The sequence below is a fragment of the Ranitomeya imitator genome, chromosome 2 (assembly GCF_032444005.1).
Source record: "Ranitomeya imitator isolate aRanImi1 chromosome 2, aRanImi1.pri, whole genome shotgun sequence".
NCBI classification, from domain to species: domain Eukaryota; kingdom Metazoa; phylum Chordata; class Amphibia; order Anura; family Dendrobatidae; genus Ranitomeya; species Ranitomeya imitator.
Genome location: NC_091283.1, coordinates 558959523 through 558972928, shown reverse-complemented (window position 1 = coordinate 558972928; position 13406 = coordinate 558959523). Strand labels below are relative to the sequence as shown.

General features: G+C 42.4%; 1 protein-coding gene across 2 annotated transcripts in view; it reads right to left on the bottom strand.

The window, feature by feature from the left end:
• Positions 1–933: 933 nt before the first annotated feature.
• Positions 934–13406, bottom strand: part of SAP30BP (SAP30 binding protein) — a 95820-nt gene continuing 83347 nt past the window's right edge. For both annotated transcript variants that reach the window (XM_069752036.1, XM_069752037.1), the window contains 6 exons: positions 9623–9714; positions 8318–8378; positions 2735–2786; positions 2174–2232; positions 1762–1846; positions 934–1422 (listed from right to left, as the gene is read on the bottom strand). In XM_069752036.1, coding sequence (XP_069608137.1) covers positions 1241–1422; positions 1762–1846; positions 2174–2232; positions 2735–2786; positions 8318–8378; positions 9623–9714 — 531 coding nt within the window. In that variant the 3' untranslated portion in view covers positions 934–1240. The remainder of the gene's footprint in view (positions 1423–1761; positions 1847–2173; positions 2233–2734; positions 2787–8317; positions 8379–9622; positions 9715–13406) is intronic.

Sequence of the window (13406 nt, the reverse complement as noted above, 5' to 3'; positions counted from 1 at the left end):
TATTTTTAACATTAGATCCTTTTACTATTGATGCTGCATAGGCAGCATCAATAGTAAAAACTTGGTCCCACAGGGTTAATAGCGGCGGTAACGGAGTGAGTTAACCGCGGCATAACGTGGTCCGCTGGCATTAACCCTGTGTGAGCGGTGACTGCGGGGATTATTGAGCGGCCATGTTGCCGCTGGACTGCGCCCGTCGCTGATTGGTCGTGGCAATGGTCGTGGGCGTTTTGCCACGACCAATCAGCGACTTGGATTCCATGACAGATTGAGGCCGCAACCAATGAATATCCGTGACAGAAGGACAGACAGACAGACGGAAGTGACCCTTAGACAATTATATATATATATAATTATATAATCGTAGTAGATGATTAAGGGCAGCACGGTGGCGCAGTGGTTAGCACTGCAGCCTTGCAGCGCTGGAGTCCTGGGTTCTAATCCCACCCAGGACAACATCTGCAAAGTGTTTGTATGTTCTCTCCGTGTTTGCGTGGGTTTCCTCCGGGCACTCCGGTTTCCTCCCACATTCCAAAGACATACTGATTGGGAATTTAGATTGTGAGCCCTATGGGGGACAGTGATGATAATGTGTGCAAACTGTAAAGCGCTGCGGAATATGTTAGCGCTATATAAAAATAAAGATTATTATTATTATGATCACCAAAAGCAAGTCCCATTCTAAAGATAGGGAGTGAATTTCCAAGCACCTTGCTAAGTCACAAAAAAAAAAAAAACCCTTAAAGGGATAGACCAATCAGAGACAACCCCGTTCAAAATGCAGACTCCAGAGCAATCAGCCAGTTACCGGGGATCCTGAAAACTGTGACCAGCCAAATAGTTTCATGTGTCCTGCTGTGTGATGTTATTGGATAGAAGCACATGGAAGGTAAAAAGTAAAAAAAAAAAAAAACTATTTCCAAACATAGGAGCTGTAATAGAAAACACTTAAGAATTTAATACTTAATTGAAATAAAAAGCTGAAACAAACTTCTATATATCTGAGAACGATCAGGTAATTCACAAACTGTACATTGATTTTACAACAGAGGATCCAAGCTTCTGAGGTGTTAGTGGAAAGGAAAATAGTCTTCCCACTCATTGTCCCTCTACCAGGTTGTAAGAAATCTTCTAGAGCTGCTGAAACAAAGATTCACATCCAACAAACTTTGTTTTGTGAATATTGAGCAGTTCAGAGTCAGGAAAATATGAGTTTATTACTGGAGCCCAGCTAGTAGGATCACTGCTTAGCCTTCTTGACGATAGTACCTACAGCGGAGATGACGGTAGTCTTTGAGCCACTTGCGCTAGTGGTTACTGTGACAACAGACGGCAATGTGGTGGTGGTGGTGAGGATGGTGGGCTGGGTAATGGTAGTCATTGGTATAGCGGAGTCCCACTTGCTCTTCCTCTTTTGTGCATCTGTAGATATATTATAAGATTAAGATGGTCAAGCATTTTTTCCTCTATAGTTCCATGCAAAGGTAGAAACCAGTGATGAGCGCAAGTGCTCAATACTCGAGTTTGCCTGAGGTGCTCGGGTATGCACAGAGTTTTGCAGGTGCTCGAGTGATGTGTTCGAGTCGAGTCCCTGCGCTCGCATGTTTCGTGGTTGTTAGACAGCCACAAAACATGCAGGCACAGGATATGAATATGTCACTTGAAAGGCGCGATACTTGGGGTGTACCCGAGCACCTCCGGCAAACTCGAGTAACAAGCACCTGCGCTCATGACTAGTAGAAACATCTAATACGCACTCACCTGCTGTCGCTGTTGTTGTGGTACTTGTTGTTCCGGTTGGTGCACTAGTAGTCGTACCTTTTTTAGTTCCAGTCACAAACTCAATCTGAAAGTAAGAAGTAGTTGGGGATTAAAATTAAATGTTGAACTATAATTATGGACTATAAATCTATCAGAGCTCATTAATTCAACAGAGCAGAGGTTTTATATGGCACAAATGTGTCATGTATAGTTTTACAAAGAATAGCAGACAGACATAAAAGCATTCTCTCAAAGGAGATGTCCAAAATTAGATAAATGGGTCTTTTGTATCCATTCTATATTACAGATAATAGATGAAGCCCTGAATAATATTAACTCAGAATTCCCTCTAGACCAAGTCAGCGCCTTTAATTCCATAAACTACACACACAAGCCATCTGGACAGATTCACCTTTGTTCGTTCTTTTTTTGCCTTTTCTAGTTTGTCCATTTCAATCTTTTGGGCTTTTGCTGCAATAGAAAAATAAAAACAATGAAAGACATGGAAATAAACATGATTTTACTGCAGGTATATATATTCCAATGCAATTCTAGCACCGGATGAGGTCTCACTTATTAAGCAAGCATAATTGGATATTAAACTGGCAACAAAACAAAGTTTCAAAGACGGCAAATGAGGAAGAAAAAGAAATGGTCAAATACTCTGTGCACATGTGGGGGATTGGAGGGGTAAATTATAGACCTTTTGTCATTTTACTGCAAAAGGAACACAAAAAAAAATAAAAATAATAAAGTGGATTTTTTTCCCCCACTGCACTTGGATTTTTTCCCCCCGTTTTACAGTTCACCACATGGTAAAATGGATGAAGGCAAGATTATATTTAGCCCGGACAACCCCTTTAAGTAAATGCTGGACAAACACTAGCAATTGTGATGAGAACAGAGGTGTGGATTACCAAGCTAAATCCAGCATTTAGTGCATTTTGTATTATACTATATGGTGAACACGTACCTAGCGCCTCGTAATAGGAATCTTCTGCCCACCCATGAGGATCAAACATATCCTGGAATAGATAATAAAGCTAAACCTGTCAGGTTGCTTAGAAAACAACACACAGTTTAATGGAATGCAAAATGAAGAGTCTCCAGCTCCTCGAACTCTGATTTTTTATTCACATAGGCAATTCGGAGGACATACACAGTCAGCCATACAAATTCACATGACCCACATCAACTCGTTTCAGGTGTCTGCGCACCCTTAGGGCGCTTCCCAACTCTGAACACCCTAAAGATGCAATTACGGTGAGTTGGATTTTATTTTATCTTCGTTTCTTGGGATACAATGCTGGAAACAATATGTCAGACAACCAAGTAAGGAGCAAGAGCACCAAAAGAACCAAATTAGTATAAAAGTAACAATTTTATTAACTCAAAAATAACGTAACAGATAATAAGACAATAGAGATCTCAGGGAGATGACAAAAGACTCACCAAAAATGGTGGCAAAGCAGTACCCAACAGGCAAACAATAGTTAATATTTAGTAAATAGTCAGCTCAAACAGTGCCAGTGCATTGTGCAAAAGATTTATAGGGATATAAATGTATATATACCAAATGTTGAGGATGCAAAAGCACCGGTTACCCCCGGAAGAAGGCACGTGGCCGAAACGCGCATTGGCGTGGGTGGCATCGTGGTCCCTCAGGTAATCATATCCTCTATTACTATTATGGGTCATGCTCTATTGTTACTTATAGGTCATTTCTTGGCAACCTTCTGATGAGGCTTTATGGTGCTCCTGCATCCTCTACATTTGGTATATATACATTTATATGTCATAAAGGGGGATCCCCGCTCAAGACCCTAGGCCAGTAGTCATGTATTACACGTGTGTTCAGTCATTGGAACGTTTATTTTGTGTTCAAATTACTGTATCACATGCATGGCAGGCTGCAAATTTCCCAAGCGATAACAGTGGCTCACCAGGGATGTGGAAATGGTGATCAGCTGATAGCCAAGTCTGTTTTATTTAAAAAGAGGCTGTGATTAGGCTACAAACCTTTATGTTAAAAGTAACCTGTCCGCACACTTATGCTGCCTGAACCATAGGCACATGAGCAACATGAATCAGAGCCTGGCTGTACTATTTCAGCAGTGTAACCTTTAGGGCTCATACTCACCTTCGAGAAAGTTAGATGGGTCTCGCATGTTAATACCCGACGCTGCTGCCAGCACTCAGATTGGAGCGTGCGGCCGCATAGGAATACATGCAGCCGCACGCTCCGCTCCTGAGTGCCGGCAGCAGCGCCGGGTATTGACGTGCGAGACTCATCTGAGTTTCTCGCAGGCTAGTATGAGCCCTTATTTTGAGACGCAGTGGTTAGTGATGGGTGAACCCGTGGATGTTCGGGTCCTGGATGTTTGGCGAATATTTAAAAAAATGTTTAGTACAGGTGCCATAATAGTACCCAAAATCGAACCCGGACCCCATTCATATGAAGGGTGGGCCTGAACATCCATTGTCTGCCAGACTGTCATCTGCATGACAGCGCGGCAAACACAGGATCTGATTGGTGGTAAGATTGTTACCGCCGGTCAGAGCGCTGCGGTTAAGATGCTGTCATACAAATGACAGCATGTGAGTCAGCAGCTGTGACCGGCGGTAAACAGGTTAATGTTCTATTCTCATCAGCGTAAACCTGCTGTCACTGATGACAGTGACAGCAGGCAAGGCTGATTATTCATCAGCCTGTGCTATAAATCAATAATAATAAAAAAAATGAAGTGGGGTCTCTTCTATTTTTGATAACCAGCACAGGCAAAACCAACAGCTGTGAGCTTCAACCCTCAGCTGTCAGCCATATTATGGCTAATTATCAAGAACAGAGGGGTCCCACACCATTTTTTTAAAATTATTTATATAATTATTTTAAAATACCAGCTGGGGGCTGGTATTTTCTGACTGGTAAGAGGCCATGGATATTACTTGCCACAGGGCAAGTCTAAGTGCCAGATTTGGTGCATATTATGGATGCGCCATTTCTGGGGCTGCTGAGAACTGATGTCTTAAGTCTGTGAGAGGGCCAATCTCCATGGCCCTTTCCTAGGCTATGAATATCAGCCTGTAGCTGTCTGCTTAGTTTTTGCTGGTTGTTGAGTATAGGGGAACCCCATGTCCTTTTGGGGGGGTATCTCCTATGATAACCAGTAAAGGATAAGAAAATAGCTGTGAGCGGATATTAATAACCTGGGAACCTTTATGGATACTGTCTACTCCCCAGAAAATTAACATCAGCCTCAGCCGTTGGCTTTCCCACTGCTGAATACGAAAATTATGAGGAATCCACATGCGGTTTTTTTTTAATTATTTTTTTTATTTATTAACAAGAACAGTAAGGTTACCTGAGTTAATAGCAGCTGTTTCGCTTGCTTTGCAAGTGCCAGATTGATGAACGCCCGCAGGTCCAGCACTCAGCATCAAACAGTCCGGCACTGCAGCTACCATGAGACCCGTTGGCTTCAACTTAGGTAACCTTTTGGTTACCAGAGTTCACAGCCACTAGGTCTACTGGCAGCTGCGAGGCCTTAAAACCTGATTGGAAACTTTGAGGGACATTTTAATTTTACTGAAGATTCCAGCTGCTTGAATACCTGGAGGCTGTGAACTAATGTTACCTTGGGTGTGCATTTTACTGTACTTGTTAATTAATGAAAAAATGAATGTAAATTTAAAAAAAACACGGCGCAGGGTCCCCCGTAAATTTGAGCTGAGGGAAAGCAGACTGCTGTGGGTTGACGTTATCTAGGAAAGGTTCCCAGGCTATTAATATCAGCTTGCAGCTGTTTGTTTAGCCTTTACTGGTTATTTTATGGGCGGACGCCAGAAAATAAATTCAAACCAGCAAAGGCTAAACAGACAGCTGTGGACTGATAGTAACAACCACGGAAGGGGCCAGGAATATTTGCCCATTCCCAGGCTAACAACATCAGCCCCCAGCCATGGAACATCAATAAGATCTGCCAAATCCAGCACTTAGCTTCGCTATTCCTACTTGCCCTGGTGTGTTGGCAAGTGGGGTAATAGTATTGGAATTAACGTCAGCTTTGTATTGGCAGCTGACATCAAGCCCAGGGGTTAGTAATGGAGAGGTGTCTATAAGATGCCCACAATGCTAACCCCATAGTAATATTGTAAATAAAAAACACCCTGAATAAAGTCATTTAATTGAAATAAAGATACGGACACCTTTTTTTAAATTTAAAGTAAAAAAGCAAAGTTATATACCTTGACTGACTCCTAATGCACTGAAGCCCATGTCCCATGTAAAATAATTAAAATAATTAAACTACTATATCCCTCACCTGTCCAACATGAAGATAATCCTCCAATGCCCATTTTCCCTTTCAAAGATTAAAAAAAGCAAACAAAAAAAAACATTCCCAGCCATATGCCAGTGTTCAACCTGCCAACTAGATGCAGAGCTAGACTCCTCAAGGAACAAATGGATTATGTTCTCATTGGAGAGGTGAGATAAATGGTTGTTTACTTTTTTTTTTTTTTTTTTACTCTTTTACAAGTGACATGTACATCAGAGGATTATCTTCACGTTGGACAGGTGAGTAATACAGTGGTATATTATTTTCTGTCTTTTACAAGTGGCATGGGCTTCAGTGGATTAGGCGTAAAAGTGAATATAACTTTAGCTTTTTTATTCTTATTTCAAATAAAGGACTTTATTCTGGCTGTGTTTTCTTTTTACAATCTAACTATGGGGTTAGTAATATAAACGCAGCTCCATTACTAACCCCTGGGGCTTGATGTCAATGGCCATAAAACCACTAACATAAAGCCCACAAATATTATCCCACTTACCACAGCACCAGGACAATTTGGAAGAGCCAGGCAAATTGGCGGATATAATTGACGTGCCTTCTCTGGGATGGCTGCGGACTGCTATTTTTAGGCTGGGAGGCACATTCATGGCCCCTTACCAGTCTGAGAATACCAGCCCCCAGTTGTCAGCTTCAGCTTGGCTGGTTGTCAAAATGGGAGGGGGACCTCATGCTGATTTTTAAAATTTGTTTAAATAATTAAAAAAAAAATGGTGTAAGACCCCTCTATTTTTGATAATCAGCCATGATAAAGCTGATAGCTGAGGGTTGCAGCCCGCAGCTGTCGGTTTCGATGAGCTGGTTATCAAGAATAGAGACCCCATGTCATTTTTTGTTTGTTTTTTCTTATTTATTTATAGCACAGGCGCTGACTGATGAATACTCTTATTAGCCATGACCATCTCTACCCTCACCTACTGTATTCTCACCCATCCCTTGTAGATTGTGAGCCTTCGCGGGCAGGGTCCTCATTCCTCCTGTACAGTTATGACTTGTATTGTTTAAGATTATTGTACTTGTTTTTATTATGTATACCCCTCCTCACATGTAAAGCGCCATGGAATAAATGGCGCTATAACAATAAATAATAATAATAATAATAATTAGCCTCGCCTGTGCTCGCTGTTATCTGCGACAGCAGGCGTACGCCGATGAGAGTAGTACTCCCTCATCGGCCAATGTGTGTGATCGGCGGTAACCTTTTGACCGCAGGTCACAGCTGCTGGCTTACATGCTGTCATCTGACAGCATGGTAACTGCAGCTCTGTGACAGGTGGTAACTAACTTATAGCTGATCAGAGTCGCTAGTGTTTCTCGAGCTGTCACATAGATGGCAAACCAGAACAGTGACACGGACTTCCTGGAGAATTCTGTGTTTGCGGTTCGTGCACGGACACTACGTTTTCGGTATGGACCTGGGACATTACTGTCCGGGTTCGCCCATCACTAGCTGTGGTGTTTCAGAGAAAACATACTTTGCAAAGCCGGCTAGGGACTATTGTATCTCAGATGAATATTTCTGAGGCAGGTCTCTGGTTGTTTCTCGCTTCCCCGATCTCCTTAACGAATGAGTTCATGTGTATAGGGACAGACCTGTCAGTCAATGGGATTGGGGCTGGTAGAAAGACACAATACTCCCCGGCTGGCTTCTCAAAATATGTCAGCTCTTAAAAGCTGCAACGTCTCAATGTAAAACAGACATGGATGCAATAACGAAGACAGATGCCGATTCACCCTTCCAATGGCTCAGGCAGCAGGAATCTGAAAAAAGGTTCTCATTTATTTATTTTATAATAGGGAATCTGTTACCAGGTTTTGCTACCTCATGTGAGAACAGTATAATGTAGGAAAAGAGACCCTGATTCCAAGGATGTATCACTTAATTTACTGGGTAAAGCAATTGTGACACAATCAGAGTTTTTAAAGGTATTACGTGGCAGGGCTCAGAAAGCGTCTCCTGCGCTCACACCAAGCTCTCTATGTAAATTTTTTATTGACAGTGAAATGGTTATCAAAGTGGATGGGGTTAATTAGATCCCGGATATAATCCAGGCAGTGATAATACATTCATTGTATTCAAACAACAACACACAGTCTAATAAGTGACACATTCCTGAAATCTGTGTCTCAGCCCCTACCCCAGATTCTCTTTAAGACGTTTTGTCCCTTAAAATAACACACATCATTAGGCCTCTCTCACTTACCTTAGGATAATTAGTGCCAAGTTCATCAATGGAACAAAACTGGATCAGCTTTTCATAAATACTGTAAAATAAAATAATAATTTCCTGTAAAGAGCATAGACTCCCAGTAGCTGGTCTGTACCAGAAGCGTAGTGTCTAGAAATAATAAGTAGTCGGAATTAATCTATTGCAAAGACACAAATAGGCGGGCACCGCACACAATATATCCCAAAGGGATCAGCCACGTGCATATAAAAAGTATCAGAGAAAACAAAGAAGAAAAAGGACTATGCACATAGTGGGATCAACCTTATAAATTTTATTTTATTCCAACAATACACCTTACACACAGGCACAGAAAGGGAGAAACAAACATTTAAAAACATTTAAAAACTAAACGGACTTACCCACATAGGTAGTGAAGATAACCTCCCAGTCCTGCCTTTTATATGTAAAACCTAATATACCAAGATATGCGTCACCTGTGAGGCTGCCGGCGTTATTCAAAAGACCCCTGAGACGCCAGGCACTGGAGAGGAGATTCCGGACATGCGCACAACGGTACCTTCCCCTGACGAAGACGCTCCAGCAGCGTCGATACGCGTGGGGCCTCCATCCCCCCTTTCTTTTGGATCTCCCCGGTCTTGGCTTCATCTTTCTGTCCACCCTGACCTCACCTAGGTGCACATATTTATGTGTGTTTGCTGCTTTTTATACTTTGCTCGAGGGCACATCCTGCCACTGATATCAATGGGGTATTTACCCTTTAGGAACTGAAAAATCGGTGCCACATTTTGGTAAAGTATTATATGGGGTGTTAGTACTAGGGTTATATGGCAAGTTAGATGCATCAGGCATTTTACTGACTCAGCACCTGACCTTTGCCTAGGACAGTACGTTTATTGATCACAGGTTTGCTGTGTGACTAGGGGAGTATCCTTTTGCATTTTGGGTCCTTACCTCGTATAACGCTTTTTTTTTTTTATGAGGGTTCTCTAAGTGGGCAGCATAGAGTATTAAATATATGTGTTGGTCATTATATTGATCTGCCTAGCTGTTTAAGTGCCCTTTTGTATTACTGTCATACTTGTCATATGGTGTTATATGGATCCCTGTTATTGCATATGGGGGGATGTGGGTAGGTCCGTTTAGTTTTTAAATGTTTTTAAATGTTTGTTTCTCCCTTTCTGTGCCTGTGTGTAAGGTGTATTGTTGGAATAAAATAAAATTTATAAGGTTGATCCCACTATGTGCATAGTCCTTTTTCTTCTTTGTTTAGTCGGAATTAATCTTTCCGCTGAGTGAACTACTTGCTGCTTTGCTCACCTGGGGTTTCTGAATTCCTTTTTCTTCTGAATAAGTTGATTCATGTCTGTACCTTCTTTCACCTTTCTTTCATACATTTTAAGAATTTTCTCCTAAAATGAGATGGATCAAAATATATGCATAAATATACCCTACATAGGTCATGAACCATACAAGTTATATAATGCTCGTAATCGATTGATGACAAACAGACATTTGCCTACTTTATAGGATACCACTAAAAAAAACTGAAGAAAAAACTCCAAGCAAACACAGAGAACATCCAAACTCCATGCAGATGTTGTCATTGGTTGGATTCAACCTTATCTTAAGTACTATAGCCTTTCCACTTTCACCTGTGCAATCATTATGACAGGCATTAAAGGGGTGCATTAGAAAGCAATGCATTAAGAGTTAAAATAAATTAATTTTTCTTTTTAATGATGTATATCTAACAATTCTAAAGTAGTCTTTTGATTAACTCCAAATCTTTCTGTATCAGACCCCCATTCCATTTTTATTATAAAAATAATAAAACTGTATTTGATTAGAAAGCAATGTATTCCAAATACTAAGGACATCAATGCATCAATTGGAGCATCCCAAACTAGGTATTCATTAATAGATTCATAGTTGTCTATATGGATTAAGAGTGTGTCAATAATAATGCTGGCGAAACCTGTACTGCAAAGGAACAAGAAAGACGGACACAGACAAAAAGGACATGAGCTAAAACTAAACCAATACATGTGTAACCAAGAACTTTCGCTAGAAATCTGCTTTTTTGGTTACAGAAATAGATATAGTCTGCAAATAAAAATGTTATCCAGACCTAAACATAGTGAAATCTGGAAGACACACACATTAAATGGTAGGTCCACCTTCACAACCAAACTGTTAAAAAATTACAGTGCATAAAATGAACAATTTTGCTAATAGTCTTAATTAAGTTAAGCCATGTCTATAAGCTACAAAGACCAGAGACACTTGAGGTTAAGAAATAGAAAAAAAATGGATTATGGAATAACTGCAGGATCAGACTACACAATGTTTATGTAGTCTGTTACTATGGAAATAGACATCTATCTACTATATAATTGCCTAAGGGTCACTTCCGTCTGTCTGTCCTTCTGTCACGGTTATTCATTCGCTGATTGGTCTCGGCAGCTGCCTGTCATGGCTGCCGCGACCAATCAGCGACGGCCACAGTCCGATTAGTCCCTCCCCTACACTCACTGCCCGGCGCCCGCTTCATAATCCCCTCCACTCACCGCTCACACAGGGTTAATGGCAGCGGTAACGGCCCGCGGTGTAACGCACTCCGTTACCGCTGCTATTAACCCTGTGTGTCCCCAACTATTTACTATTGATGCTGCATATGCAGGATCAATAGTAAAAATAGGTCATGTTAAAAATAATAAAAAAAAACAAACAAAAAAAAACCTGCTATACTCACCATCCGCCGCCTTTCCCACTCCTTGCGACCCTCCCGGGACCGCTCCATTGCAAGCGGCAGCTTCCGGTCCCAGGGCTGGTGTGCGACAAGGACCTGCCGTGACGTCACGGTCATGTGACCGCGACGTCATCACAGGTCCTGCTCATACCAGCCCTGGGACCGGAAGCTGCCGCTTGCAATGGAGCGGTCCTGGGAGCGTGGCGAGGAGCGGGAAAGGCGGCGGATGGTGAGTATAGCAGGACTTCAACGGGCCTTCGGAAGGTGAGTATACGTTTTTTTTTTTTTTTTTTAAGTCTCTATACTACTTGGCTCTGTGCTGTATATTCCGTCGCTGTGCAATATACTATGTGGCTAGGCAATATACTACGTGCCTGGGCAATATACTACGTGGGCATATACTACGTGGCTTTGCTATATACTACGTGGGCTGGGCAATATACTACGTAGGCTGGGCAATATACTACGTGACTGGGCAATATACTACGTGGCTCTGCTATATACTATGTGGCTGGGCAATATACTACGTGGCTGGGCAATATACTACGTGACTGGGCAATATACTACGTGGCTGGGCAATACACCGTACTATGTGGCTCTGCTATATACTATGTGGCTGGGCAATATACTACATGGCTGGGCAATATACTACGTAACTGGGCAATATACTACGTGACTGGGCAATATACTACGTGGGCTGGGAAATATACTACGTGGGCTTTGCAATATACTACATAGCTGGGCAATATACTACGTGACTGGGCAATATACTACGTGGCTGGGCAATATATTACGTGGGCTGGGAAATATACTACATGGGCTGGGCAATATACTACATAGCTGGGCAATATACTACGTGGCTGGGCAATATACTACTTGACTGGGCAATATACTACGTGACTGGCCAATATACTACGTGGACATGCATATTCTAGAACAGGGGTCCCCAACTCCAGTCCTCAAGGCCCACCAACAGGTCATGTTTTCAGGATTTCCTTTGCATTGCACAGGTGATGCAATTATTACCTGGGCAAGACTAAGGAAATCCTGAAAACATGACATGTTGGTGGGCCTTGAGGACTGGAGTTGGGGACCCCTGTTCTAGAATACCCGATGCTTTAGAATCGGGCCACCATCTAGTATACATTTAATCGTCTAAGGTCCACTTCCGTCTGTTTGTCTGTCTGTTGCTCGGTCACGGAAACCCTGCCGGCTGGGTGCGACCAATCAGCGACAGGCACAGTCTGGCCGCAAATTGGCCCCTCCCTACTCCCCTCCAGTCAGTGCCCCCTCCATACTCCCCTCCAGTCAGCAACAACGGACCAACATATAATGTTAAAAATAATAATAAAAAAAATCATTATATTCTCACCTTCCGGCATCTGCGGCAGCCTTTCCCGCTCCTCGCGACGCTCCCAAGAATGCAATGCGGCAACGACCCGTGATGACGTGCGGTATCGCGAGATGATGACGTAGCGGTCTCGTGAGACAGCTACATCATCATGGGTTATTGCCGCAAGGCATAACTGGGAACGGAGCGTCGCGAGGAGCATCGCTAAAGGCCTGGGCTGGATCCGGGGGCTGCCGGAAGGTGAGTATATAACTTTTATATTTTAACTTTTTTTTTTTTAACGGCGATATGGTGCCCACATTGCTATATACTACGTGGGCTGTGTTACATACTACGTCACTGTGCTCTACACTATGTGGGCTGTGCTATATACTACGTGGGCTGTGCTATATACTATGTGGCTGGGCTATATACTACGTGGCTGGGCTATATACTATGTGAGCTGTGTTATATGCTACGTGGGCTATGAGACTCTTTCGCCCGGGGCCCTCAAAAACCTGCAGCTGGCCCTGGCTTCACTGACTGGTTGCGGCGAGGGATTTGAACCACGCTTCGCTAATTGGTAGTGCCCGGCCAGTCAAATCCTGTGTATTCATTGCATTATTCTGAAATCTTCATAAATAAACTACACACATATTCTAACGCATCAGGCCACCATCTAGTGTCTGTATAAGAGCTCTAGACAAAAAAGATAGACCTTTAGGCTATGTGCACACGTTGCAGATTATTTGCGGTTTTTTAGCGTTTTTGCGCTATAAAAACCGCAAATAATCTGCATACATTAAGCATCCTATCATTTTTAATGAAATCCGCAATTTCTGTGCACATGATGTGCGTTTTTCCGCATGAAAAACGCATTGCGGAAAAATAATGAACCTGCTCTTTAATTTTGCGTTTTTTTCGCGGTTTTCCCACTGTCTAATGCATTGGGAAATCTCTGGGAAAAACCGCGCAAAAAAATGCGCAAAAAACGCATGCGGTTTTCTTGCGGAAATCTGGCA